This window comes from Camponotus vicinus, unplaced genomic scaffold, assembly GCF_025532165.1.
Source record: "Camponotus vicinus isolate PSW18456_S1 unplaced genomic scaffold, iyCamVici1.0 SCAF_4, whole genome shotgun sequence".
Taxonomy (NCBI): Eukaryota; Metazoa; Arthropoda; class Insecta; order Hymenoptera; family Formicidae; genus Camponotus; species Camponotus vicinus.
In genome coordinates, this window is record NW_028141976.1 from 20,200,266 (window position 1) to 20,226,811 (window position 26,546).

General features: G+C 30.3%; 2 protein-coding genes and 1 long non-coding RNA gene across 6 annotated transcripts in view; 2 read left to right on the forward strand and 1 right to left on the reverse strand.

Moving 5' to 3' along the window:
* Positions 1–5,570: 5,570 nt before the first annotated feature.
* The window catches only part of LOC145970078 (synaptotagmin-10), a 30,181-nt gene continuing 9,205 nt past the window's right edge, over positions 5,571–26,546 (forward strand). Inside the window, exon 1 of one of the 2 annotated variants that reach the window (XM_083096518.1) lies at positions 5,571–5,866. In XM_083096518.1, coding sequence (XP_082952644.1) covers positions 5,776–5,866 — 91 coding nt within the window. In that variant the 5' untranslated portion in view covers positions 5,571–5,775. The remainder of the gene's footprint in view (positions 5,867–26,546) is intronic. The other variant, XM_083096517.1, reaches the window with a different exon arrangement.
* Positions 6,622–8,151, forward strand: LOC145970751 (uncharacterized). Of its 2 annotated transcripts, none has more exons than XR_014438590.1 (4): positions 6,622–7,022; positions 7,147–7,214; positions 7,288–7,440; positions 7,509–8,151. It is a non-coding gene; the product is annotated as an uncharacterized LOC145970751 (long non-coding RNA). The 2 variants fall into 2 exon arrangements; XR_014438591.1 differs by having other exon boundaries at positions 6,622–6,967.
* LOC145970769 (adenylate kinase 7) lies at positions 8,442–25,445 on the reverse strand. 2 transcript variants are annotated; one of them, XM_083097705.1, is made up of 13 exons: positions 25,164–25,445; positions 23,682–23,861; positions 23,095–23,236; positions 22,052–22,466; positions 21,614–21,704; positions 19,709–20,059; positions 19,416–19,636; positions 18,253–18,558; positions 17,079–17,230; positions 16,198–16,337; positions 14,782–14,940; positions 9,127–9,510; positions 8,442–8,695 (listed from the first exon to the last, which is right to left on the reverse strand). In XM_083097705.1, exons 1-12 carry the CDS (start codon positions 25,356–25,358, stop codon positions 9,175–9,177), a joined length of 2,688 nt encoding a protein of 895 aa, XP_082953831.1. In that variant the 5' UTR covers positions 25,359–25,445; the 3' UTR covers positions 8,442–8,695; positions 9,127–9,174. The 2 variants fall into 2 exon arrangements, with proteins under 2 accessions (XP_082953831.1, XP_082953832.1); XM_083097706.1 differs by lacking the exon at positions 25,164–25,445 and having other exon boundaries at positions 8,443–8,695; positions 23,702–23,778.

Here is a 26,546-nt window from a genome sequence, read left to right on the forward strand (position 1 = left end):
GGTGAACATACAATTATAGAATATAAAACATAAAATCAAATAAAAATTACTTAAGCAGAAATATTAAAAATGCCATTTGAATGAATTATAAATCATAACGAACTCAAAAACAAAATAATATCGATTAGGCTTATAGACTATGCCGATTATTCTTCTAGACTAGAATTTGATCAAAAGATTTAAGGAGCAAAAAAATATTATTGAGAAATGATTTTAAAAATTTTTTATTCTTTAATAAAGTAAAAATTTTTATAATAAATCTTTTAACATTTACATATATATATATATATATATATATATATATATATATATAATACTAATAATAAATAATAATTAAATAATTAAAATAAAATAAATAAAATACATGAATATATAAATAATGAATAAAAGAAGGCGCAAATAATGGCATGTTGTGCTATTGTCATCCCTGATCACTGATAATTAAATGGAACACGAACGAGAATATTTTTTCATAATAAAAGAAAAAAAAACGTAAGTATATGATTCTTTTTTAAGATGCTTATTCCTACAAAATCCAATAATAATAATAGAAAAAATCAATAGTGCAAACCATTGACCAAACTTGGCTCTAATATATTGCTGTAGATATTGTCATTTTTCATGCAGAGATCTTAATCTTCAATTTTATTTACAATAAAGTATGCGATACAGTTTTTCGCATAATGATGTATAAAATATATTAGAAATGGTAGATATTTATATTTGCTAATATTTATATTTATAAACTGGATATTAAATGAGACAAAATAACGGCGCGTTTAATATAATATTATAGTACCTGTTTGAGAAAATAGATAGAAAAATGTGCATAGGAAAAATAAATCTGAAAAGGTATGCTTGAAGGTCGACAATATGCTGATGCAGTATTGTGCTTCGTTAAATCAAATATGCAAGGGAAAAATGCTTTTGCACTTCTTTTTTGAATAGAAAAAAATAAGCGCGCGATAAATATTCCATCAAAACGGATCCTTTATGCTCTATCGCATTTAATTATTAGCAATTGAGAATTACAAAATAAAATAAAACAAAACATATCGACACACAAAGCAAGACAGATTGCTGTGAAAACTTAATATAATCTTTGTTTAAACTCACTTATAAATATTTAAAACTTATTAATATATAAATAACAATACGGTACGTTTAAATAAAATGTTATATGGTTCGTCAATTCTATACACATTTACTTTTGTTTCCTGATGTTGAAATCGAAATTTCTAACTTGAATATATAATTATTCTTTTTTTATATATATGTAACTAGTCAGTTTATCGCATATTTATTCTTTTATTCAGAGATAGTCGCATATTAATTACGTAGTAATTACATTTTAATCACATAGCTTGAATTTCTCGATAAAATACACTGATGATTTAGTGTGAACTATATTAGGCTAGTCAAGCATAACATTGGACTGGTTATCTATATTTATATGTGCAACAAGTTAAATCAATAACGGCAGTGACCATTCCAAAAGATATAATCCTTTAAACGGGCTTAAAAAGACTGATTGGTTTAGATTTTATATCGGTCAGAAAAAATAGCTCGTTTTAAAGAATTATATCGAGTTTTAATATAAAAAAAAATTTCAATTTATATATATAAAATATAAATCCTTTTATTTAAACTTTTTCTTTCATTAGCAATTTTGCGATAATTTCGTATAAATTGCTTCTTTATGTTTGTCGTTTATGCTATTCGAAATTTTTTTTAATTCTTTTACAATCATCTTTTTTTAAATATTATTTCTAATTATATTGTCGTAAAAAACCAATTTAAGACTTGATATTTAGTACAGATATAAGAAATGAAAGCAAATTTACATATATCTACTGAGTCCTATTCCAATTATTCTATATATTTCAAAGAAATGCTGCTGAATCCAGATATGCAGCAAACTCCAATCGATCGCTAGTTAGCCACCTGGGATACGCGTACAATTAAGCATTCAAGAATCAATATGTATGATCACGGATCACATATATGATTGCATCTTATATGCAGTATATAAAAATAAAAATAAAAGAAATATGCAGTATATAAAAGAGATATGCATATAATAGATATATGCAGTATATAAAAATAAAAATCAGAGAGATATAAAATTTATACATTGCAAAGTTATGTTATAAGTTTAAATTATTTTACGCATCAACTAAAATGCTATTTGAATACTTCATTATAAATGACCGTAAATTTAAAATTTAAAGAATTTTAGCAGAATATGGTATACAAAATTAAGTTTGTTATTATATAATTTATGATGTGCTTGGATTTTGAAAGTTTAATTACAGCCACGTATGTGCGCAGTTATTATATTATCGTATTTTATTATAATAATTATTTTATATAGAATATTTCCCTTTTGTTCTCCGAATTCATTTTCAACGATTAATTTATATACATAATATATGATATGATTTTATTGGAATGTACATAGTTACTTCAATTCTCAAATTCAAAACCATTTAATAATGTTATTCCTTTAATATGATATCCCTTAATATTACTACATAAGCTCCATTTCGTATAAAATGATCAATATATATTATAAAATAAATAATACAATCTTGGATATCAAATAATCGAAAGAATTCAAGTTGTTTGAAAAAGTCTGTTTTTGAAAAAACGGGATAGAAGATTATTAGAAAATATTTGATTAGCGCATTTTATCAAGTTCTTGAAGAATTTATGTGCACGTTTATTTAGCATGATAATCGAAAATCGGCTTAAGCTAGAATCCGTAATAGAAGCGAGATATCGATTCGCAGACATATAGTCAAGTGAAAATAACACAGCAATGCAACAAGTTTCACTATAACTATATCCTACACATATGACTTTGGAGTAGAAGTTAATGTACTTATCTTGTTTTATTATTGACAACGGAATTATTTGACGACGAAAAAATGTTGCACGTACGTGAAAAGTCTAATCGACTTAAAAGCATGGGATAGTTCTTTCTCTTTTCTGTTATCATAAATAGAATAGAAAGTCAACAAGGTCTTAACGAATCGATATAACGCGTGAAAGCACAATTGCTAACTCAACTAATTTTATTAACAGAATATTTAATATCTCTTATTGTATATGTAAAATTATATACATAAATATCCATACATTTACATAATACAATTCATAATAATATTTATACAGGATACTTATAATTATGTTATTATAATTATAACTATTATAATTATTACTATTATAATTATGTTATTATATACCGATTAAAATAATAAAGAAGTTTATTAATAATAAAAAGGTTTATTATTAATCATAAACATTTCAATATTTCAAATTATTAACATGATTTGAAATATTGAAAACTTGTTATTCTAATGTAACATTTAAACGAAACTATAGGTGAGAATATATATCATTTGCATATTACTACATATTTCTCAATCAATTGAAATTTATCAATTTTATTTTTTTCTTTTACTATTATAAATATATTTTGCATTTAATATTATCTAATTTATGTTAATAATTAATATTATAGAATTTTTAAATATATATATATATATATATATATATATAATAAAATGTATTTACAAATTTGATAAGTAAAATACGATGCGTTATTTTCTAGACTCCGATCTTTCTCTATATTATATCGCAAGTCGCAAGATACTATATTCATTGAGATATAAGTCACGAGCTCTCAACAAGACTCTTATACAAGTCTCTAGCAACGTGAGATATCTGCGTGAATCCGATTCGCTGTCTGACTGCGACAATTATTGTTAGAAGGATAGTCTGGAGGGGCGAAAAGCCTTTAGCCGAGATCTCACAGGCGGTACACTCAATAAAGCGGAAGCAAACTCTATGACGCAGGTGTCACACATTTATGAACAAAGCGAGTCGTACGAGGAGACACTAAGGATTAAGGTAGATGCGGGGATTATTCGAGACATCGTGGCGTAGTTAAACGGGCGAGTCGGGATTCCGAGATTTCTAGCGCGAGTACATGGTAAAGGGTGTGATTTAACGATCGCCCCTTGCGTTCAACGAGGCACCCCGCGCTGGTTGTGGGAGATTTCAAGGGCAAACACGTGTTGCGAACGTTTCGACGGAAAGCTCCGATTTTCGGCATGTATACATATGGATATAAAGAGATATATCCAAGCTTTCTTGCCCTCCTATTTCTCTCTCTCCCTTTCTCTCTGAATATCTCTCTCTCCCCCCCCCCCTCTCTCTCTCGCTCTCTCTCTCTCTGTTTTTCTCTGTATTTTTTTCGTTCTTTAGTTTTTACTGAATTTATAACAATTCATTCAATTGGTTAAAAGATATAACAACATTTATTTAACTTGCCGAATATCAACACGAATAAAGTATTAAAATGCTAAAAATGATGAAAACTTCAGTAATAAAAAGAATACTATTCCCTGAAAAAAAATGAATGCAATTTATTTATATTTAATATATTTTATTTTTATTAATATAGATTTTTTTATTAGAATTGTACAACATGGTTTATATATATATATATATAAATCATGTTGTACAATCTAATATATATATATATATATATATATATATATATATATATATTAGAATTACAATTGTAACAAATGTATATATTATATAATATATGTTAATATTATTTTCCATATGTTTCATGTTTTTATGTTTCATGACAGCTTCATCTAATATTTTTATAGTTTAATCAGTATTTATGCAATAAAAAGTATATATATTTATAAGATATAGAATTATTTAAGATAATACAATTATTTCTATATATTTAGATCCCTTGCTTCATTTTAACGTCGAAATGCCAACATGCAGAAAAAGATGAAACTCAGAACAAAGAAGGAAAAAAATATAAAAAAATAAAGTTAATAACGAAATATTTGCAATTCGCAAAGTTCCTCGGTTTTTTAAATTTTTTTATTCGTATAAAAATCAAATTTATAACATATAACATCACGCTACAGCAAGAGAAGAATCAACTCAGGCTAGTGGCAACAGCAGGATACGAATTAACAAATTAAAATAAAACATAGACCGTAAAGCCGGAAAAGCCGAAAAAGAGAGGAGATCAGAGGGAAGGAACAAGAGAGTGAAAAAGAGAGAGAGAAAGAACACGCCGGAAAGAGCGTGAGATGAAAACGCAACGCGCGCAAGAGGGAAGTATTATCCGGCACGAGTAACCAGCAGAGACCTTCACCGAGACCGAGATAGGTCGACATTGCCCCTGTGCGCCGTGTGCTCGTCGCACCCCGCCCTACAAACAGCAGCGGCAGGTAGGAGAACCAGCCGTCACAAGCAACAGCGGCAGCAGCGGCAGCAAAAACAGCAGCAATAGCAACCCCTGCCGTCTCACGATATAAAGAGGACACCGTCACCACCACTACCACTGTCATATCATCATCACCACTACGCCACAATCCCTCCTGCCTACTGCGCTCACCCTGGCCTAGAGGAATAGCCTTGCTCCTATGTGACGATTCGATGAGGGTGAGGTGCCGACCGTGGCAACGGGGGATGCACGAGGGTCAAGAAGGGTATGGAGGCGAGGGGATGGACGAAGATACGGCGAGGGGGATGAACGCAGGCGCGAACGCAGACGCAATAGGCGGACAAAACGGCGCCGAGCATTCCGACGACGCCAGACAACGCGGCACAATCGAGACGTGATAATCGCCGTGGGATCGAAGAGGAATTAAGATAGAGAAAGAAAAAAACTATCATCGTGTGTCTATCCCCTTGATACGGTCAGTCCGCAGCATCCGGCGTGCACCGAGGATGGGAATCGTAAAGACGGCCTCGGAGAGCATCCTCGAGGAGACAGTTGTGCCGAGTGAGGAAGCGAATTACTCGCTGCAGGGTTACGCCGGTAAGTGTGAATTGATTTATATACTTTTACGCGCGAAAAGAACGAGCGATGCTATCAGATGCCAGAACCATCAAGGTCGCTGGCCGTTTGTTCGCTCGTTCGCCCAGCTTAAGAGGGACGCAGGAATTCCTACTGCTCGCGATGCCACCGGTTTAAAGGCGATGTGGCGAGCCACCCACTCAAGAGCTACTGCTAACAGGTGTTTGGAGATACAGATATACAGCCCGCGGTGCTTTCATGCGCCAGTACCATCGGGCAAATTCGATCTTCGGCGTCGTTGTAATATTAAACTATATTTGCGATCGCTAGCTTGAATTCCCGGTTTATTGCTTCACGTTAAGGAATGCTAACTATGTAGATCACTCGTATGATCGCGGCTTGCTCAGAGGATCAGTATCAATCAATTGGCATTAAATAAGTGGAACAGCTTCAAATTTTGATCCAAGCTGAGATAGATTGTTAAGATATTTATTTTTATTTGATATTAAAGATAGATGAAATATTCCAAACGTTAATATAATTGATTTATTTAAAAAAGACTAAATACATATATTATAAACATAGAAAGCTCTCAAAGAGTTTTTTGAAATTTGATGTTGAATCGCGAGATACGCGTATGTATATAGTGGCTAATCACTGATTGTGCATCGGGTTTTAATAAATTGCAAAGCGTACAAATTGAATGCTATACAATGTATTTATACATGTAAATACATATTGATATATCATTTTCATAAACCATGACATGTGTCAAAGTTAAAGCTATATATCATTATCATCGACATTGTGTTGCTAATATTGTATGATGCATATATGTTGCTTTTAGTATATATGTATACAAAAGCGACACTTTAGCACTATTTATATTTGTAAGAATCGATAAGTGCCGCGATAAAGTTTCACAAAGAATATGGGGACTTCGCTCCCATGCCCACGTTCTGTGATAGAGTCGGTAGAAATTGACAGGTAGAATGAATAGAACATTGTCTGCCGATCATTCAACGATAACAAACATCTCCGATCCAGGGATCTACTTTCAATACGGATATTACATAATATTGATCAAAACGAGGTTACTGTAAACTGACCCAATTTCTACTGGTAGGTGTAAGGCTCGAATCGATTACAGGCCGTGAATTAAAGCTACGTAACATTTGTAAGCTAATCAGCCGCATACATTTCCTTAATTTTTGAGTTTACTCTTACATGTGGCACATTTGAATGCATAATTTATTTCTATCTTATAATTTTTTACCCATTTTTCTCGAATTATTTACAAGTTTAATTCTGGCAAGAGAAAAGCATTTCCATACGTGTTGCGGAATTACAATAATTATAATAAAGCAAGGTAACTCTCTCTTTGTAATGAATTATATTATGACCTTGCGTGGGTATAAAAATAATCCTATATTAATTTCAAGGTAAATCATGTGGTAAATCATGTTGCTGCAGGTACATTTAATTCATATTGCTTGTATACAAATAGTACGAGAAAGACGCCATCTCCGAAAATATATACATATATGCAGAATAAGAGATATGGAGCTGAAATCTTTGCCCTTGGTCTTATTCAAGTACTTGGTTTGGAAACTTTCGCAATATTTTCTGAAAGACACTAAACTTAAACATGCTCGCATTTCAGGGGTCATAAGTGAAATTGATAGCGAGATATCGAAAGATTGAATAATTTCGTGTGATGCATAATCTGCTATTTATATTATGATATTAGCATATTACTGCGTAATTAAACTGCAACGCGTGGAAAGCATACGCGTATAATTTGAACTATAATGACATCAATTAATTAATTGATGTAACTCTCTAAACGAGCAAATTACGCACCGCTTTTGCAATTACGGCGATTGTGTATATTTTTATAGTAACGAGTTATTATTCCGCTTTTATCGGGACAACACGTTATCGTTATGATAACCATTACGAGAATTTATGTGATTAAAGGCCGCAATGTGCTGGTTGGTCGTGTTAAATCAAGTATTCATCATCTGTTTATAATGTAGCCACGATCAAAGACACATATTAGCAGAGAAGAATAAAGCTAGACGAACTAATATTTACATATCAACAGGCCCTAAACGAACTGAAAATTAGATACGACTCAAAGCCTACTTAGAAAATGACTTCTGTCAATCGGGAGGCATCACTTGATTATTTACTATAGTTTCAATAAAATGCAAACTTTTTCTTCTCTCATCGCATAATATTATTATATTAACGTTATTATTTAAATTTATAAAATATGAAAAACAATAATAAAAATACGACAATCAAAGAATACCGTGAAAAAATAAGATTTTTTGTATCAGAATGTTTTTTTTAAAGGATCGAAGCTTTGATTTCTACAATAAAAACAATTATATCTTCCTTTGATTTCCATAAAACGATCAATTTAATATCCTGCGTTGCGTTCTTCATATTTATAGCAACTTTTAACATGATTAAAGTGTGTTTTTCACACTTACGCTTCTTAGTCAAGGACTATAAACTTTGGTCTCTGAAGGCCCTTTCAGGAAATGGCACGTGTATAAATTATAAACTTTTGTAAACAGAGATTTTCTTTAATTAAACTTTTCTCACGCATTTAATTTTCGATGAAAGAGTTATCTTATAATACTAAAATACAATATTAAAATATCCCAAAGAAGGATAGAAGATTCTTAAATTTCTGTTATTTTTATTTGCTGATAATGCATGTAAGGCAAGATTCCAGCAAGTAAGATTCCATCTTGATGCAAGAGATAAATCGTGGGCGTCACTTTAAACGTTCAGCTTGAAACGCTTGCTTGTTGCACAGTAGAATAACTTGAATACCTATATAAGTGCAAAATCAGACATTCGCATTAAAAATAAAATAAATATTATATGCTCCGTACAACGAGAGATTATGACAATTATGTATTATGCTTTATGAGAGAGTATCAAAAATGTAATTTAATTTAAAAAGTATATAATAAGATTGTTTATATACATTATGTTATATTTAGCTTACATTGCACGTGTCTAAAGAGAAAGTTACGTCTGGATGAGCATGGGCATTATTGAGTTAAAAAAAAAGCGTTTGCATAAAAAAATCGTCACAGTTAAGTTAACAAAGCAATTATGCACGAAGTTGATATTGAAGAATTTACATTGAGTGTCTCTTATTTAAATATTCGTAAAAATGCATTAAAGTAAAATAAATAGAGTAAAGTCAAAATGATTAGTGAAATATCACAAGCATTAGAGATACTTTTTCAACTCACATAAAATTCATAAAAAGTTCCTGTATTAAAATAGATTTGACGAATGTATTAAGCTTTTCCTCCAAATTCATCGATCATTTGTTCAGCAAAATTCAACTCCTCTTTTTCAAAATCATCAATTTCTTCGTACTCGGAAGTCTGCTCAGAGATTGATATCGTTTTTATCTCTCCGCACACGTCCTGCGTTTCACTTTTTTCTATTTCATCCGCGGTGGATAATTCATCTTGCTTCTTCAGAAATTGCTCTACGTCAGCTTTCAATCCTTCTTTGGGAAGGACATCGTTTTGTTGCCGTCCGATAATATCCAAGAGCATACTCATTGTTTCCGTATAATCCGGCTCAAACATTTTTCCCTCAGGATTCTTTTTGAATAAATACTCGGCCTAGAATATGCAAATGCATCAGTGCAACAATATAATACTTATGTATGCCATAAATTTAGATATCGAGAAACAATGAAGGAAATATTTTGGTGTATTCGAATTTTTTGCGAATAAAATAAGATAATGTATTTAGTAGATTAATTTTCAATTCACAGATATATTCACAGAGACACAATATAGCATTGTTTAATTAAAAATAAATAATTGTAAGGAAAAGTTAAAATAAGTAGATATTTTAAAATTAATTATACACACACACACACACACACACACACACACACACACACGTATGTATGTATGTATGTATGTATGTATGTATGTATGTGTGTGCAATTTTCTGTGGCTGTGTAACTCTCCACTCGAATGCGGGAATACGGGGGAATGTAGGCTCGATCTCATAATCTATTTAGAAACAGGTCATGTACCATCTAGAATCGATACGACCCACTTTCACTTTTAATATCGTTCGTTCTATTTTGCTTTTATTTTTGCAGAATTCTTTTCGCAACGTAATATCGGACAGCCTACGCGCTTTGCATTATACGCATTGCTTCGAATGATTTCAATCTTTCAGATATCACGTAAAAACATGCTGTTGTGTTATTTGTACCAACCCGCATAGCTGCAACAATGATTGGCACAACAATGCAGCTATTATCAGTGCAGCTATATATAGTTATGCTACTTAATGTGGGATCGACAATAGCAGGAACGGCGAGTTTTGATCAACGCTGTACGGTATCTAAAAATTATTAGAGTGTACGCAAAAGAAATTATTATATTTGTACATATATATAATTTTATATAGGTTATTGTGCAATACTATATTGTGAAAAAGCTAAATGCTGTATTCAATTTCAATATTTTCAGTTATTATCTGGTTGTCATGTTTAATAATTAATAATTACTAATAATAGGAATTTAATAATGCTCTTGTATTGTTCTAATATTGAATTATTATACACACAAATATCAACACCGGTGTTGCATGAGATTCGTTGTCGATAAATTAGTTACCATTATAGTAAGCGTCGTCTCTATATTTTACACGTATATGAATATCTATGCGGTGACAGAGTATAATAGAACCAATATAGCATCTACGCTGTAAAATATATGCTTTAGCGAATGGAAATGTGACAAATATCATCATTAATGAGATATCACATATTATATATACATATATTAGGATAATCCAAACATAATTAAAAAAATTTCAAACAACACACGAATAAGCTAAAAAAATTAAAAGAATTATTAATAGAAAAAAGTGACTACGTGATGTTAATTAAAAATAATCAGATAAAGTAAGTTTGTTTTTTATAACATACATGTACACACTTTTCTTAGATAGCATCTATGTGCTATTTAATGTGTTTTATTCAATTTTCTTTGGTATCTCGAGAATCCGGAATAACTTTTTAATGAACGTATCGACTATTACTTTGTTATTATTACAAGTTCAAACTTAAATTTCAGGGCGAGCTTCGTTACGTGATCGGAAAGCTGAAACCTCACACAATGTAGAAATGCTCTTATTCTTTTTTTTCTTAAGATTCCTTATTTTGCACAGGAATAAGTATTAAAAATATAAATAACAAAATTAGCATAGTATTATAAAACGATTCGCGCTATATATACGTATACTTCCGGCTAAAATTATCGAGATGTGTCATAGTGATGCAATCTGCGAAACTCCATAATGTTTATTACGTCGCTCGTTTTTATGTCGTATTTATGTCGTAATTATGCGAATGTTACGTTGTACTCGTAATTTTAGCACAGTCATGACGTCGCGCATATCGCGCATTCAACCTCGTTATTAATTTTCCTTTGTGACTCGGTTTACGCGATCGGCATGCTCTTATGCAAGAACATCTAAAGATACTAGCTTATTGTTGCGTTATCGTGTTCTATTACCTCGCAATCTGGTATCCGCTGGTGTCTCAATATTTTCCAAACAACGTTAGAATCCTGATTTGTTTGCACGCAACTTGCATAGAAATCGTCACATTAGTTATGTCCAATAGATAGAGCGCTTTTATCACAGTGCACATACTGGTAATATGTAATAGAAAGTACATGATTTGCAGAAAATATTATTTTTCCAAAGTATGCGTAAACTCATTGCAACGTTTGGAAAATAATACATCTGCATGTGCAATCTTAATGCTCGCGTTTCTTTCGTAATTACATGAAATAGTACATAAAAATACTTCATAAATGTATCTACAACACGCGATACGAGTAAATCTCTGTAAATCGAGTTTGCGATAAGTTTAAAATCTAAAGAATATGAAAAAAGACAATCAGACTGTCAAAAAAACTTTGTATGATGAATTGGATTGACTAAGTATATAATGTATACATCTATTGACGAAAATATATTCACATCATAATATATTTTCATACAAGAGAGAAAATAATTTTTTCGAGACTAATGTACATGACTGGTATCTGAGTGATCGATCGAACTGATGCGATGATGAAATTTTTATCAGACAGCCAACATTTTCATCTAGACCGGTTCATCGGTCTGGATTGTCGATGGAAAAATTATATATGCTGTTATATATGTTGCTAACAATAAGATATTATTGAAATTCTCGAGCAGTTTAGTACATAGATTAGTGTCATCATATCACAAATTTATAGTCGACGATCATATAAAGAGGTAGGAAGATCACATTTGAATATTGAAAGCGAGCATTGTCGAGTCGTCGCATAAATAGAAAAAAATTCAATTTATTACTGGAAAAAGTAAGATCGGTGATCGAATATTGTCTTTCAAAGGGCGATAATATATTTCTTCAAAAAACAATAAGTCTTTCAAAAAGTATCAATTTTGAAGAACACTTTAAAATATCTGCACGTTGTTTTCTTTACTCTCTTCATAATGTGTCTTAAGATTGTATTTATCTGAATTCATTGTCTTTTAAATGAATGTTGAAGGTTAGATATACACTTATACGTTGCTCTGTACTACTACGAAATACCAATTTCATCAAATCCATTGGGAGATCTCGAAGGTAATGCGAATTTATTTTATCGACGTTGTATCTTTCTTTTTTATCTCTCTTTTACTCTTTCCTCTTTATGTATTCTTAGCTTCTCTCTAACGTCTTATCTATCCATTTATGACACTATGTATATACAATGCAAACTATTACTTATTTTTAAAAATCGCTATTTAGCACTTGTATTTAGCATTATATTGTATCGAATTCGTAAAAGATATAAAAAAATCGTTATTATAAAATTATTATAAAAATCTTTGTTATAATTATTGAATCAAAGCTTCAAAAATTCTTACGTAAGCAATTTTAAAGTTACGATAAATTGTAAAATAGAGACATGTGATGAAATCCAAAAATTATTACCAGAGAAATTGCATATTATTTCAAGATTACGTCGATAAATTATTTTATAATGCAACATCACAAAATCACACTGAGATTGACATTTGTATATATATATATATATTTGTATATATATATATATATATATATATATATATATATATATATAATTTTATATTATATAATGTTAATCTCAGCTTTGATATATATATATATATAAGATCTTTTTTTAAAGTATACTTAAATATATGACTAAGTTTAATATCAATATAATCATCAATATGAAGTTCACGATGATAGGCCTTAAACGATAAGATTGTACTAGCAATCTCTAAAGAGATTGTTCATAAATAAGAGAACGAATTAAAACGATTACTGAAGCCGATAGTGAAAAAAATTGCTTCTGCCCTTTGCGTTTCTCCGTAATAACGGACCGATCAAAATCGGCGAAGCTCGAAATTATAGATAGACAGTCCCGATATGGTCGACAGAGAGCCAAGAGAACGGTCATGCTCCTATTCCTCTCGTGGCTTCGGAATGGAACGGCGTCTAATCGTGAGCAGCAGCAACCTATCGATTTCCACGAGAACGGGATTCGAAGTGTGAAAGTTGTTCTCGCATTCGCACATGTTCCTTTCGCGGCGATTGTCGAACTATGTGGCAAAAATCTAATGAAATTAGCCAACTTGACGATACCTTAAAATGTACGTTCGTATTGGACAAGTGCGACGGAATTTTATTTATCATTCGGATCTAACGCTTTCACTCTCGTTAATTGCAATTATTAATACATGAACGCACGCAAATCATTATTTTTAGGGATGGCATGTGCAGGCAAGTGCATACTGCACGAAGGTTTTATAAGTTTAATCAAACATTATTTTAGTTGAAATAAGTCGCTATTCTAGCCAAATATTACAACTGATAAAATATGAATTGTTTGAAATTGCTGTTTAAAATTTCATTTACATTCATTAATTATTTATTTAAAATTTTTCTAAAACATATAAAATGTTAAAAGTAGGTTTGTACGTTTGTATGTTTGTTTAACAAAATATTATTTTATAATTGCTTGTAGTTATATGATTAATCAAATTATTATAATATCAAATATATTATACTAAGATGTTTCTCGGACATTTCCCCTGATTTCTGATAAAAATTAAAATATAATACTCTTCCAATACGTTTTCTGAGATATCCCTTTCGTATAGAAAAAAATAACACATTTGATAATTTTAAATTCTTACATACAAATAATCATACATACACAATATACATATACAAATATAACTTTGTTACCAATAAGTAATATATCTTAATAAATGTTTTATATACAAATCTTTAATTTTTTTATTATTATTTTGATAGACGAAACTCGACACAATATGCATTGCCATGAACAGTATTATCTCGGTTTGCAAAGCTGATCAGAAAAAAAAAATTTGTCACTTCTTTTAATTTGCCTTACTACTCGAGCATTAATTTTGTTTCATCTGACGGGAGATAATTATCAAATATTGCGCCGTATACCCGAACATGCCAAACGAACTGTGAATTTAATCGAATTAAAAACCGGTCACTTGACGTAATTACCCTCAGGCTGCTTTAGTACAATGGGCTGAATCCGTTTAGTCTGATGGAATTATCGGAATGTAGAGACCATAATCCATTTGTTGCCGCACGTTTCGTGCCAGGTTTCCTACTTTTGTCTTACACACGTGTTGTTTTATTTCAAGCTATTACTATCGATGAAATTGTAAGTGGTAACATGTGCGATGGAAGTGAATATTTCACTATCATTTCTTTTCGATATGGACCGTGTATATAATAAATGAGAATAATAAGCGAGTGTTTTTCTGAGAATAATACAAATGCGGTGATAAAAGATAACAAACGATGATATACTAACGAGAAAATCTATTGGGTCCTCTGGCCGTAGTTTCGCAACTTCTATCAAAGCTTCTGTTAATGTTGGAAATACGTACTTCGTGAGATAATGTCGCAATGGCTCCGCCAAAATACAAAGTCTTTCCTCTTCTTCTTGCTTCAACTTTTCCAACAAATTGGTCTGTAAAAGATAATATTTTTTCCATTGTATTATCTATGATATCGTGTTATTGTTAATAATCTGAAGTCTACTACAATTTTAATGGCATTTTAAGAAATATCATCTTTATTTCTCATAAACTTATATTAAGAATAAAAGTGATATCTGACAATGAATTATGGACTTATAAGAATAATTCATATCGCAAAATAGATTTTTAATACGAACAGAAAGTTTTCTGTGTGTTATCTGTGTATTTATTATATTTAACGTTCTTTTCAAAAATTTATTCTTGATTTTTAATGCGCTCCGTTTAACTTCGCTTAACGTTATTCTAGTCGAGTGCTTGTCGAGTTGTCTATGATTTTGCATGTATAAAAGCATGTCGTCGTATAAGCAGCCAACCGTGATCCGATATGCATTTGCATTTATCGGTGACTTGAGTTGCTAATACATGTATTGCAGTTACAAGTTCTTTATGTAAAAAAGTTCCGTGAACTTCAAAAGTTACGCGACTAATCCCGGTCAGTCGCGTAACTTTTGCCAGACATACGCAAAAAAATAGATTAATATTGCAAACGAGCACTTCAGCTCATCTAGTTCGTTTAATCCTCAGATCCGCTTATGAGTTACTAATTCGCTTTTAAAAGTAATTTTTGTATCTGAAAACTTTGCATGGAGGTGTAATTGGCATAATACGGATATTGCGAACGCAATAACGGAAATTTATAACAGAAATATATATTGATAAAAGCAATATTGCAGGTATAAATTTCGTTGGAATCCAAAACACGTTTAAAGGGATAATTTGATTCGTCATTAAAAGAATATCTGGTTCCGAAATTACGTCCGGTTAAGCAGAAATTTCATATCTGCTCTTATAATTCGAATGAATTCTGACATATCGAACGAATTAAATCAGGATAGATACGTATCAATGTATTGTAATCCAAATCCATATCAAATCGAAGAAACAAGAAAGTAGATGTACGTGAATTTTCCCATGAGTCATATCGTTAGTTATTGCAAAAATAGATTTATTATATATTCTCGATGATTTATGTATATTAAATTAATTTATTATTTATTTCAACAATCAAAAGATTAATTTAGCAATTTGAATCATTATTAGATTGATTCTGTCCATGTGTGTAATAATCTGTTTATCGGCATACATATACAAATGCGATGCTTACAAACATCAATGCAAGTAATTTTGATAATTAACTAATTTATTAGTTCAATTGATTTCTAAATATTGAAAGAGAATTTACGAACCCATTCCTTCATTTTCTCTTTACGTTGCCTTTTACATTCCAAAATTTCTCGTTCCTTCCGTAATTTTTCTGCAGCTTCAGCAGCTCGTGTTTCCGTCTCAGCGCGTTTCCGTGCCACCTCCATTTCCTCAGCTGTTAGTCCTGGTCGGAAAAATAAGTATATTTTATTGTTAGGATTTCGAAGAATAAATTAAAAGAATATTTTTTGACACACACACACATTATATAATATAATTCCAAAAATTTTTTAATTCTAAAAGTTCTTTATTTAAAAAAAGTTCTTCTCACTAACTTCATTATAATATATAAATCTGTGCAAATTGCTTAATATTATTTTATTATATTGCTTAATATCATTTTATCATTTTATTATACTTCATAGAAACCGTATATAAGAATCAATTGTTCGATGTCGGTTATAACGCTAATTAAACTTAACTGAACATCTTTTCTCTTTGTAGATGGCAGGGTATAATTATAATATGAACAAAAAAATACACAACAATCCAAGATTGCAGTTTACTAGCAGTAAAGAGATTGACCTTTTAGTTTACGAGAAATATCATATTAAAAATTGAGGCTACTGTATTCCAAATTATTACTTGAATACTTGAAAAGAACTACTTTATATCTCTATCAGGAAATAATTTTCTGCAGAAACTTTCATCATAGACAATAAAAGAAATTTACCTTATGACATTTATCCTTTTTCCGATTTATAAATGCCTCTATTACAGAAATAAAATGAACGTAGTAACACTATGTGTGGAACAATATTGAAACGAACCAAAGACATTGACATGCATATCGTGAAAAAGTTGTGGAAAAAGTCAAGATGATATATATATAAAATTGCAGGAGGGTATGAATCATCGCGCATACCGTAATTCCTTGGTTCCCCGAGCTTTTCCAAGCATTGATAAATCGTGGGAAACATATCCGGACAAGTGTCAGCTTCTACAGAAATGATGAGTGGGTGGATTTCTATTTCGTCGAATAATTGTAACGGCGTATTGTCATCCATATTTCTCTCTCTAGAATTGCGTAAGTCAGTGCTGGGATTTACTTGCAACTTTCGGCCAGATTTCTTAGCTTACGCCTACTGTTCCCCTCTTACCGCTCGCGCCACTCGTAACTAAGGAGCACTCAGGAACATGCGCGTCACAAATGTAATGTGGCAATCTATCTATCTAAGTTCTCTTTATTGTAATTACGTTTCAAAACACAAATATTTTAAATTGTTACAGAACATATACGTAATTAATAATAGAATAATTATTTTTATTATTAATAAACAATAAAGAGAACTTAGATAGATTGCCATATTACATTTGTGACGCGCACGTTCCTGAGCGCTCCTTAGTTACGAGCGTTCGGTGGCGCGGTCGCTAAGGCACGAGCGGTAAGAGGGGAACAGTAGGCGTAAGCTAAGAAATCTGGCCGAAAGTTGCAAGTAAATCCCAGCACTGGCGTAAGTGATTCAATGCATTGCATAAGTTTCGTATAAATTTAAGTCTCTATTTTAGAAAATAATAGCTTATAGCAAACTACGTTTGCACAGTTTTGTTTATTTGACAAATGTAGAAGGCAAAAATGTCTCTCGATGATAATTTATTTTATCTAAACATATTGATAATCCTTGCAATTATAGCAAGGATAAGGGTCTAAGCTTTCTTATCAATAGGTATTATTATGACTCGACATAAAAAGCTTTCTCTCAGTCGAAAATCCTTTTAAATCCTTTAATCGACTTACAATCCCTCGAATAAGTTTGTTTAAACGATAACGAACTTATTGCTGTCACTTAACTTTTAACTCTCTTTTTCTCTCTGTTACTGACATATTTTAAAAATGTTACATTTTCTTTTTTATTGCGGATGTGATCAATCTTTAACGCGCGTTTTACAATCCCATTTGTACGTGGTAGCTTCAATATCTCGATTCGTTTGTTAAAAATATTACGGTATGAATAAATTACAATGCTTTTTATGAGCCATAAGAAAAAGGATGTGAATATTTCTGATTTTTTTTTGTCGCGAATATGTGTCGTTAATACCTATATTCCTTCAAACGTCGCAGCATATGTTCCTCCGTATAATGCGTGTTCTGTATTTCTTTCTCTGGTAGATTGATAACTCGTTCCTTTAGAAACTCATCACTCGCTTCCAAAACTACGACCAATTCTGGCAAGATCGTATACCTGATTTCAATATTCTCGTCCTCGAATTGCTCTTCTTCTTCCTCTAAATTCTCTTTGTCGGACAGAAATAACTTTCTCGCTTGTTCGATAGTTTTCGGGTATCCATCCATCACGTATCCTTGGTTTAAACAGTCTTTCGACTTCAATCGATTCAGGAACAATCTTCAATATTAATTGATATCATCTCTAATATTATTTAAAGAATACAATATTTCCTGATAAGACTCTCATTAATGAAAAAAAAAAACAATTAATTAAAAATTTCAAGACTAATATTACAAATTTTTATATTTTAATAAAATATTGAATTAGCATTTTTTAAGAAAACGATTCTAGTACTTTCGAGTATAAAGCTCTCACTCTATTACTTTCTTAAAATGTTACATTTGACTAAAAGAATTTGTGATGAAGTAGTTTGCAGCATATAATAAAATTTGTTTAACGTTGCGCTTTTTACGTCGGAGTTTTTTGATGCGTATATCACATAATCTATGTAGCATATATATATTATGAAACTCTTTCGCACATACACAACAAAAGAATGTTATATATCTTAATGAGACATGTGGGAAATGTCTCGCATGTGTTCCGCTATTTAGACGAGAAAGAATACTGAGAACATGTATGAAGATATACACACGTCCATTCAACACAAATTTACACGTTACTTTACCACACACTTTGGTCCAAATTGAACACGAATCCGTGTAACAGAGCGCGTAAATGTGTTCGATTTTGATGCAATTAGCGTGCCGAGGGAAGCAAGTCCTATTTGAGCTTTTAGCATTAACTACGCTATTGCACCGTTATCAGAAGAGCACCTGGTAAATCAGATAATGTTTCGGTGTCGATGTGATTACAACACCGACCGCAATGCAGGAAATGAAGCGAGTAACAATGCGAACAGTGCTTTCCAAATGTACACGTTCGTGACATTTTGCTTGAGCATACATCGTTGCGGAAAGACATAGAGAAGCTCTTGCGCGTATAGGGAACTTGACGTATAAATATTTAATAACTTATTCAAGACGGCATCGTCGAGACAACCACTATTTGCTGCCATGTTGGTTCGGATCTCGTCAAGCTGCTCTTGCAACTTTACAATGACCTCTTTTTCATCTTGTTCTTCTACCTCTTCTTCTTGATCCTTTTTATCACCTTCGTCGCCATCTGCTGCCATATCTCTCAGATCATCATTTTGTCGTCCTTTGCTTAATTTTGCAGCTTCGATATCGTTCATCTTATAATTTATACAAATTAAAGTATTATAACATGTTCTGTCTATATATGAATATTCTGTCTATATATTTACCAATTTCTGAATTGTATCAGAAATCAATGTTTTCACATGAATATAATGTATTTCATAATGATTCGCGAGATATCGAGCAACTCGAGTCTTTCCAGATGCCGGCGGACCAAGAACGATTATTTTCACTGGACGTAGGTTTCGCGCTGCTTTATATTCCTTTATAATTATGTCTACGACATTTTGAAATGGCATGTCAAGATGCCAATGTATCCGGTCAATGATATATACGGGATCGATGTTTAAGTCCACAGTCATTTGATCGTATACCTGCTGTGAAACCTCTGGCAGCAGAAGAGCCTCTTCCTTTGATATGTTTTTTATCTTACCGGTAGTTAGGCCTTGACTGATTTTCTGTTTAAAGATATTAATTAAGGGATAAAAAATATTTTACGTTCCATAGTATATCTATTAGGAGTATAACTAAGCTTCCGCCGCTCATAATTAGATAGCTCTAGCTGCAAATATAGTAAAGTCATTTGTCAATAAAAAATTTGTTTAGGCATTTGTCAATAAAATTGAGTGGTCAAAGATTCATTTTTTGTGAAAGAGATATTTTTTGAATCGATTTAAAATAAAACGTGATAAGTTATTTTTTTCGATATGTACTTCTTCACTACTTTGATTTAAATAAAACTGCAGCTGAAGCTCATCGATTGATTTCTGAAACAATCACGGCTGACTGCTACTAACAACAATTATACCGATTGAACGATGCGAAATTGAGGATTGATTGATGCGAAAAAGAGCAGTAATCGACGTAAAGTAATTCTTTTGCATGACAATACGTGACCTCATGTTGCAAGAATCGTAAAAGAAACACTATTGGAGCTCGAATGCGAAGTTCCCTCGCACCAGTCTATTCTCCAGACTTGGCCCCATCGGATTACCAACTTTTCCGATCAATGCAAAACGCGCTCGCCGATACACACTTCTCCAATTACGAAGAAGTCCAAAAATGGGTCGATCAATGGATTGCTTCAAAAAACAAGTCGTTCTATCGTCGCGGAATCCAACTTTTGTAAAAAAGATGGGAAAAAGTCATAGAAAACAATGGATTATATTTTGATTAATATATTAATTCATTTTCTTATGCATTTTTCAAGTAAAAAAACGGCGAGAACTTAGTTATACACCTAATAATTTTAATTCTTCTAATTTAATATACAATATATTTTTTAAAAGTATACTTTATTTATAAATATGTATAAAATTAATATTATAAAAGCGTATTTTTTTACTTACATAAAAAAATGATAATGCAGTAAAAAAAGATATTATTTAAAAAAAAATATATATATATATACAATATTACAAAATTTTTTAAATTACTATAAAACAGATTCGCAATGCTAATCTTTGCAATATAGGACATGGATTTATACGTTTTGAGGAAGAATTAATATTCTTGCTCTTTTGATGTGCTCGTAAAAACCAACACAAAATACTTGATTCTTTACATTACTTGCATAAACCAGTTTATACAAGTAGGACGAAGAATATTTCAAAAACTGGTTTATGCCTGTAAAACGGAATATAAAGCAAATTACTGAAATCAACACATTTATTACGAAAGAATTAAGGTCATGATATATTTATGCAAAAAGAAAATAATAAAATGATAAAATCTGTGATAGAATAATAAGTTTACAATTATTTTTTCATTGCAAGTGCATATTCTGTTCCAAGTTTTCTATTAATCTCTAATTCTATTATTTTTACAAATTTATATTGATGGAAAAGAGAGAGAGAGAGAGAGAAAGAATATGATTAAAATATGATGATGAATAAAATATAATTATATAAGTTTAAATTTAATAATAATTTAGTGTGTGTTTAGTCAATAATTGTAAACTTTGTATACAAAAATATATATAAACAAGCTTTATGTAAACGGATTTGTAGTACCTTAACGATCGTATTTTGTGAGATTAGTTCTTGTTCCACCGCTACAATATACCGCATCGGAGGCCAATTTTGTAGTACCGAAACCACAATTCTGAAAATTAAATGATCTGTAACGGTAAACGGATCTCCGGTCAACTGAACAATTAGAATTCCAGCCCGCTCCAAGTGACCTGCATTAATATCGGCATGTATACTTTGATATAATATTAAACTTTTACTGGTTATATAGAAAGGGTAGAATTTTAAAACATGATGCAAACTATGAAGATAATGCTGAGAAACCATTTTGCTATTACTTTCACTGTATTGTTATTTCTATATAATTTCAATCCTAGCAATACCAAGATTTATAACTGTGAATATTAAGTATACAAATGCCAATATATCATAACTTTTCTAGCAAGATAAATGTCTATATTCTCCTTTTTTTTTACTTACGCAGTCAAGTCGCGAACATGTAAGAGAGGAATTCTGTTCCATCCTTTGCTAAATACCGGTAAAAAAGGTGCGTTTTGCCAAGCCATTTTAAAAAGATAATGAAGCGGACCTTCTTCTTCTCCGTATATGATACCGCAACAAATGACCAAGGTTTTTAATTGGTCTTTTAAATTAGTAATCATCTTTACAGTAACGATCTCCCTCTCGCATCGAATGTGCTCCTTGTAATTCGGATGGGGCTTCCGCTTTCGGTAATCGGCTTCCGTGAATGGTAAATCTGGATCTGTCGGATCTAATGGTTTCGTGAGAGCCCATGTCATTATAGTGGAGATCAAAATAATGTGTCGTATTGGCTCATTTCGTTTGAAAGTTTTTGGCGATTTTTTCTCCATATTTTCCAGCACGTGGATGATCTCTGGAAATCGGAAATGGTTAATCGTTATATCGATAAGAACCCTACGTGACCATAAGTTTTAAAGTTTCCGAACTTTTTACTTTTTAATAACGGTCATAACTGCATCACGGGTAACTTTTTTTAATTAAACAATACAGTAATTAGCTAAAATATAGATATCCTACGAGAAAATAAAAATTTAAAAGCATTTGTAATTTTTACTAATGGTGAGACTTTTACTACTTTTTCTAATCTTCGAAATTATCTTTCTATTATGATACATACCTTTTTAGTTGAAAAATGTTTATATAAATATATTTAATAAAATATGTATGTATATACGATCTCTAATATAATCAGTATACTCTAACTTTTCTTCTTTTTGTTAATATATAATAAATTGAAGAAGATAATGAAATTACACCGTCTTTGCCTGATTAAAAAGTTCAACTTTGAAACTCTGTATCTGTCTTGTGACGCTATTCGCATGAAACGGAATTCCAAATTAAAGGTTGTAAATTTTATTTCATGCGCACTTTATATTGATATAAAATTCGCGAACTATTTTATTATATAAAAGATGAATTATTTAAAGAATTTTTCCTCCTACGACCTTAGTATTAAATAAGTTGTATTTGTATTAATGCACCTTTCAAGACCCAGCATATCTCCTTGATTTGGCCTGGCTCCTGTGTAATGTCGTAGATAATGATACCACAGGTCATCAATTCGGACAAGAAAAGACCCTTGTCGAACGAGCTAATCATGGTTACATTTTCTGGACATGTATACTGTTGAATAGAGACAAAAATCAAATAATATATGTGCAAAAAGATCTGATATGCTTTTTCTTCGTAAGGTTCCTTTATTTTTTGCATTTTCTCTCTCTTTTTATTCTGATATTCGCATCACGCGACGCACGTATGCACACACACATACACGTACACACAAGATTTGCAAAGAAATATAATAAATGCAAACAAGCAAAAATACTATTATATATATATATATATATATATATATATATATATATATATATATATATATATATATTAATCGAATCCCTATATAAGTATTTAGATTTTATAGTAAAATTATAAAATATAAATAGAGTAAAAATATCCGTCCAGTTGCACACAATATATTTAATTAAGGCAAATTTATCTTGAAAAATGGAGAGACTATTTAAGACTTTTAATTTGAAAGTTGAATTTTAAAAGAACTTGAAGATGTTACTTTGCTGTCCAAAACTGTACCGATCACTTTGTATTTTCTTGAAATTTTTGCGTTCTTATTGGGCCAGTTTCTTTTTTCTCTTTCTTCTTCTTTGACATATTCATCTTGGAATTTTTCATCTTCTTCGTTCGGCAAAACGTCTGTACTCAGCGGATCCATATATATAGTATCCGATAATACCTGAAAGTTTCATCTTTTAAATCATATAGTTAAGTTTTAATATAAAAAAATTGACGTTATTTATAAAAAAAACATTTATATAATATAATTAATGTTTGAAAATTATATTTAAAAATCGTTGGCACATTTATGATATTATTTAAAATAAATAAATAAATATAATATATATATATATATATATATATATATATATATATATATATATATATATATATATAATAGAATATATAGAAATTATATATAGAAAAATATATATATATTTACATTTATCTATCGTCTGACGATACAATTTATCGACATACTTTTAGTTATCTTAATTACTGAAGAACAAACATAAATATTTGTTTCAAGCTAAAACTATACTATTATGATTAAAAATTACAAGCTTCCAGGAAAATATTACAAAAATTTCTTCGGTTAAATCGCAAGAGTAATATAATGATCATCTGATCATTTCTCACATAATTTCTATATTTTGCAAAAAGCATAAAGCAGCTTTATACAACGATGATCATTATTATGTTAATCGTTGTAATTAAAACAGAAATGCGGAACGATTCTCTAATTGTTTTTTTCTTTTTGAATATTGCACATCAATGCGGATAATATCATACATGTAATGTTGTAATGTATCTTAGACAAAAGGTACCTATATTCGTATTCTTTTGATTAAATTATATAATGATTATATATAATAATTTTATTATATTTTCAGCATCAAAAAATAATATTTTCCGTATCTTTGAAGGTAATTTTATCACAATATTCGCATATTTTAATAAGTACACTTGATTCGAAACAAAATAATAAAAAACATTATTGTATCATCAAATCCCTTTTTAAATTACAGAATCGCTTTATTCGTTATATATTTTCTTTTGATTTTTTAAATAATATATTTAGCATCATTTTTATTAATTGTATTTCTTTTTAAGATAACATATGTATACATACTGTTATAATAATGCTTTAAATATGAAAAATATGTATTTCTTAAATAGTAATTTCTAATATTAAGAACAATGATTAAACGTAATATTTACAAATCTTTAAAGAGATTAAGTAAACAAACATTAAATGATTTTGATATAGAAATGTAATTAACATATTGCAGACTTACATATGTGATATTTTGAAATAATATTAATATAAAAAAACTGTGAATACGAAGAAAAAAAATATTATTTTTATAACTTCTTCTAAGCGCTCATTTAATACAAACTTAAGTAATTTTAAACAAAAAATAAATGTATATATATGAAATTTTTATATTTAAATATTTTTATTATTAAAAATACATACATCAGTTAATATTTTTCCATGATAGCTATCAATATGATTAATAAAAACACGCCAGGGCTTAAAATGCGGTTTCATATTTTCAGTTTTCAAGTTACGATCCTCTTGTCGTTTTCGAGCTGCTTCGAAACCAAATAGATCGTCCAAAGTGTCCGCGGCAGTTGATTCAATTATTGATGTATTTCGTTTGCTATTCATGTTCAATACGAGACATATATAACTATTATATCATATAAATATTTTATGATATTTTGGGGTATAAAGTTATATAAGAGCGAGACATGTTTTTACAAATGACATTTCTAGATTACTAGTTGCAACTTCAATCCAATAGAAAATACATTGCATCCATACATACGTGATATATAGAGTGCCTTGAATTTTATAATAATATTGTTATTGTGCGCATTTTAAGATAATGTGAGGATTTTAACTCTCAGTTGTTAATGACTACTGAGATTAAAAAACGTAAAAGAAAAAATGTAAGATATTTTATATATCTATATCGATAATAAAACCAGATTTAACCGATGTTAATTAATATTCGATTATTAATTTCAAGATGTACACACACACACACACACACACACACACACACACACACACACACACACACACACACACACACACACATATATATATATATATATATATATATATGCATGCAAAATCAGGTCAAACATTACAAATGCGTTCATCATTAGTAATGAGATTAATGAATATGGCATGAAGGCTACGCTTGAGGATTATATGTATAAGGAAGATAAACAAAGGAAATATGAGGATTGTCAATCTCTCTAATACGATTCTGAGACATGTGTACATTTCCAATTCTAGGACAATTCCTTTGAGAGAAGCTATTTACTTATTTTAGACGAGAATTGAAATTATAAGCAGCAAATATATAAAAGTATCTATTGTTTTTAAATGAAAATTTAGGTTAATTTATAAAATTATTTTAGTTTTTTTTATTTTTAGTTTATTTTATTAGGCGATTTATATAATTTATGCGATAATTTATGCGATTTTAGAACAGAATTTAATTTTAATTTTATCACACACACACACACATACACACACATCACATAAATAAATATTTCTCTCTAGTTCTAATATTTATTCTTTATATATATATATGTGTGTGTGTGTGTGTGTGTTTTTCAAATATTGTAAAATATTGTATTATATACAGCAAAAATATAACTAAATATAACTCGAATGTATAATCATGAATCGTCTGCATAAATAATAAATAAACGAATAACTTTAATAAATAGATTAAATAAATTTTTATTGTACATGAATATAAAATAGCAACAGTAATACAAAACGGTAATATTAAATAGTAATACAAACAGTAATACAAAAACAACTCAGCGCAAAACA

Coding starts and splice junctions, on each gene's coding strand:
- LOC145970769 (XM_083097705.1), bottom strand. CDS start 25,358: ATGAATAGCAAACGAAATACATCAATAATTGAATCAACTGCCGCGGAC. Junction 22,467..23,094: donor GATATGCTGGGTCTTGAAAG/GTGCATTAATAC, acceptor TCCGATTTCCAG/AGATCATCCACGTGCTGGAA. Junction 17,231..18,252: donor CGACGTTTGAAGGAATATAG/GTATTAACGACA, acceptor ACGCAATTCTAG/AGAGAGAAATATGGATGACA.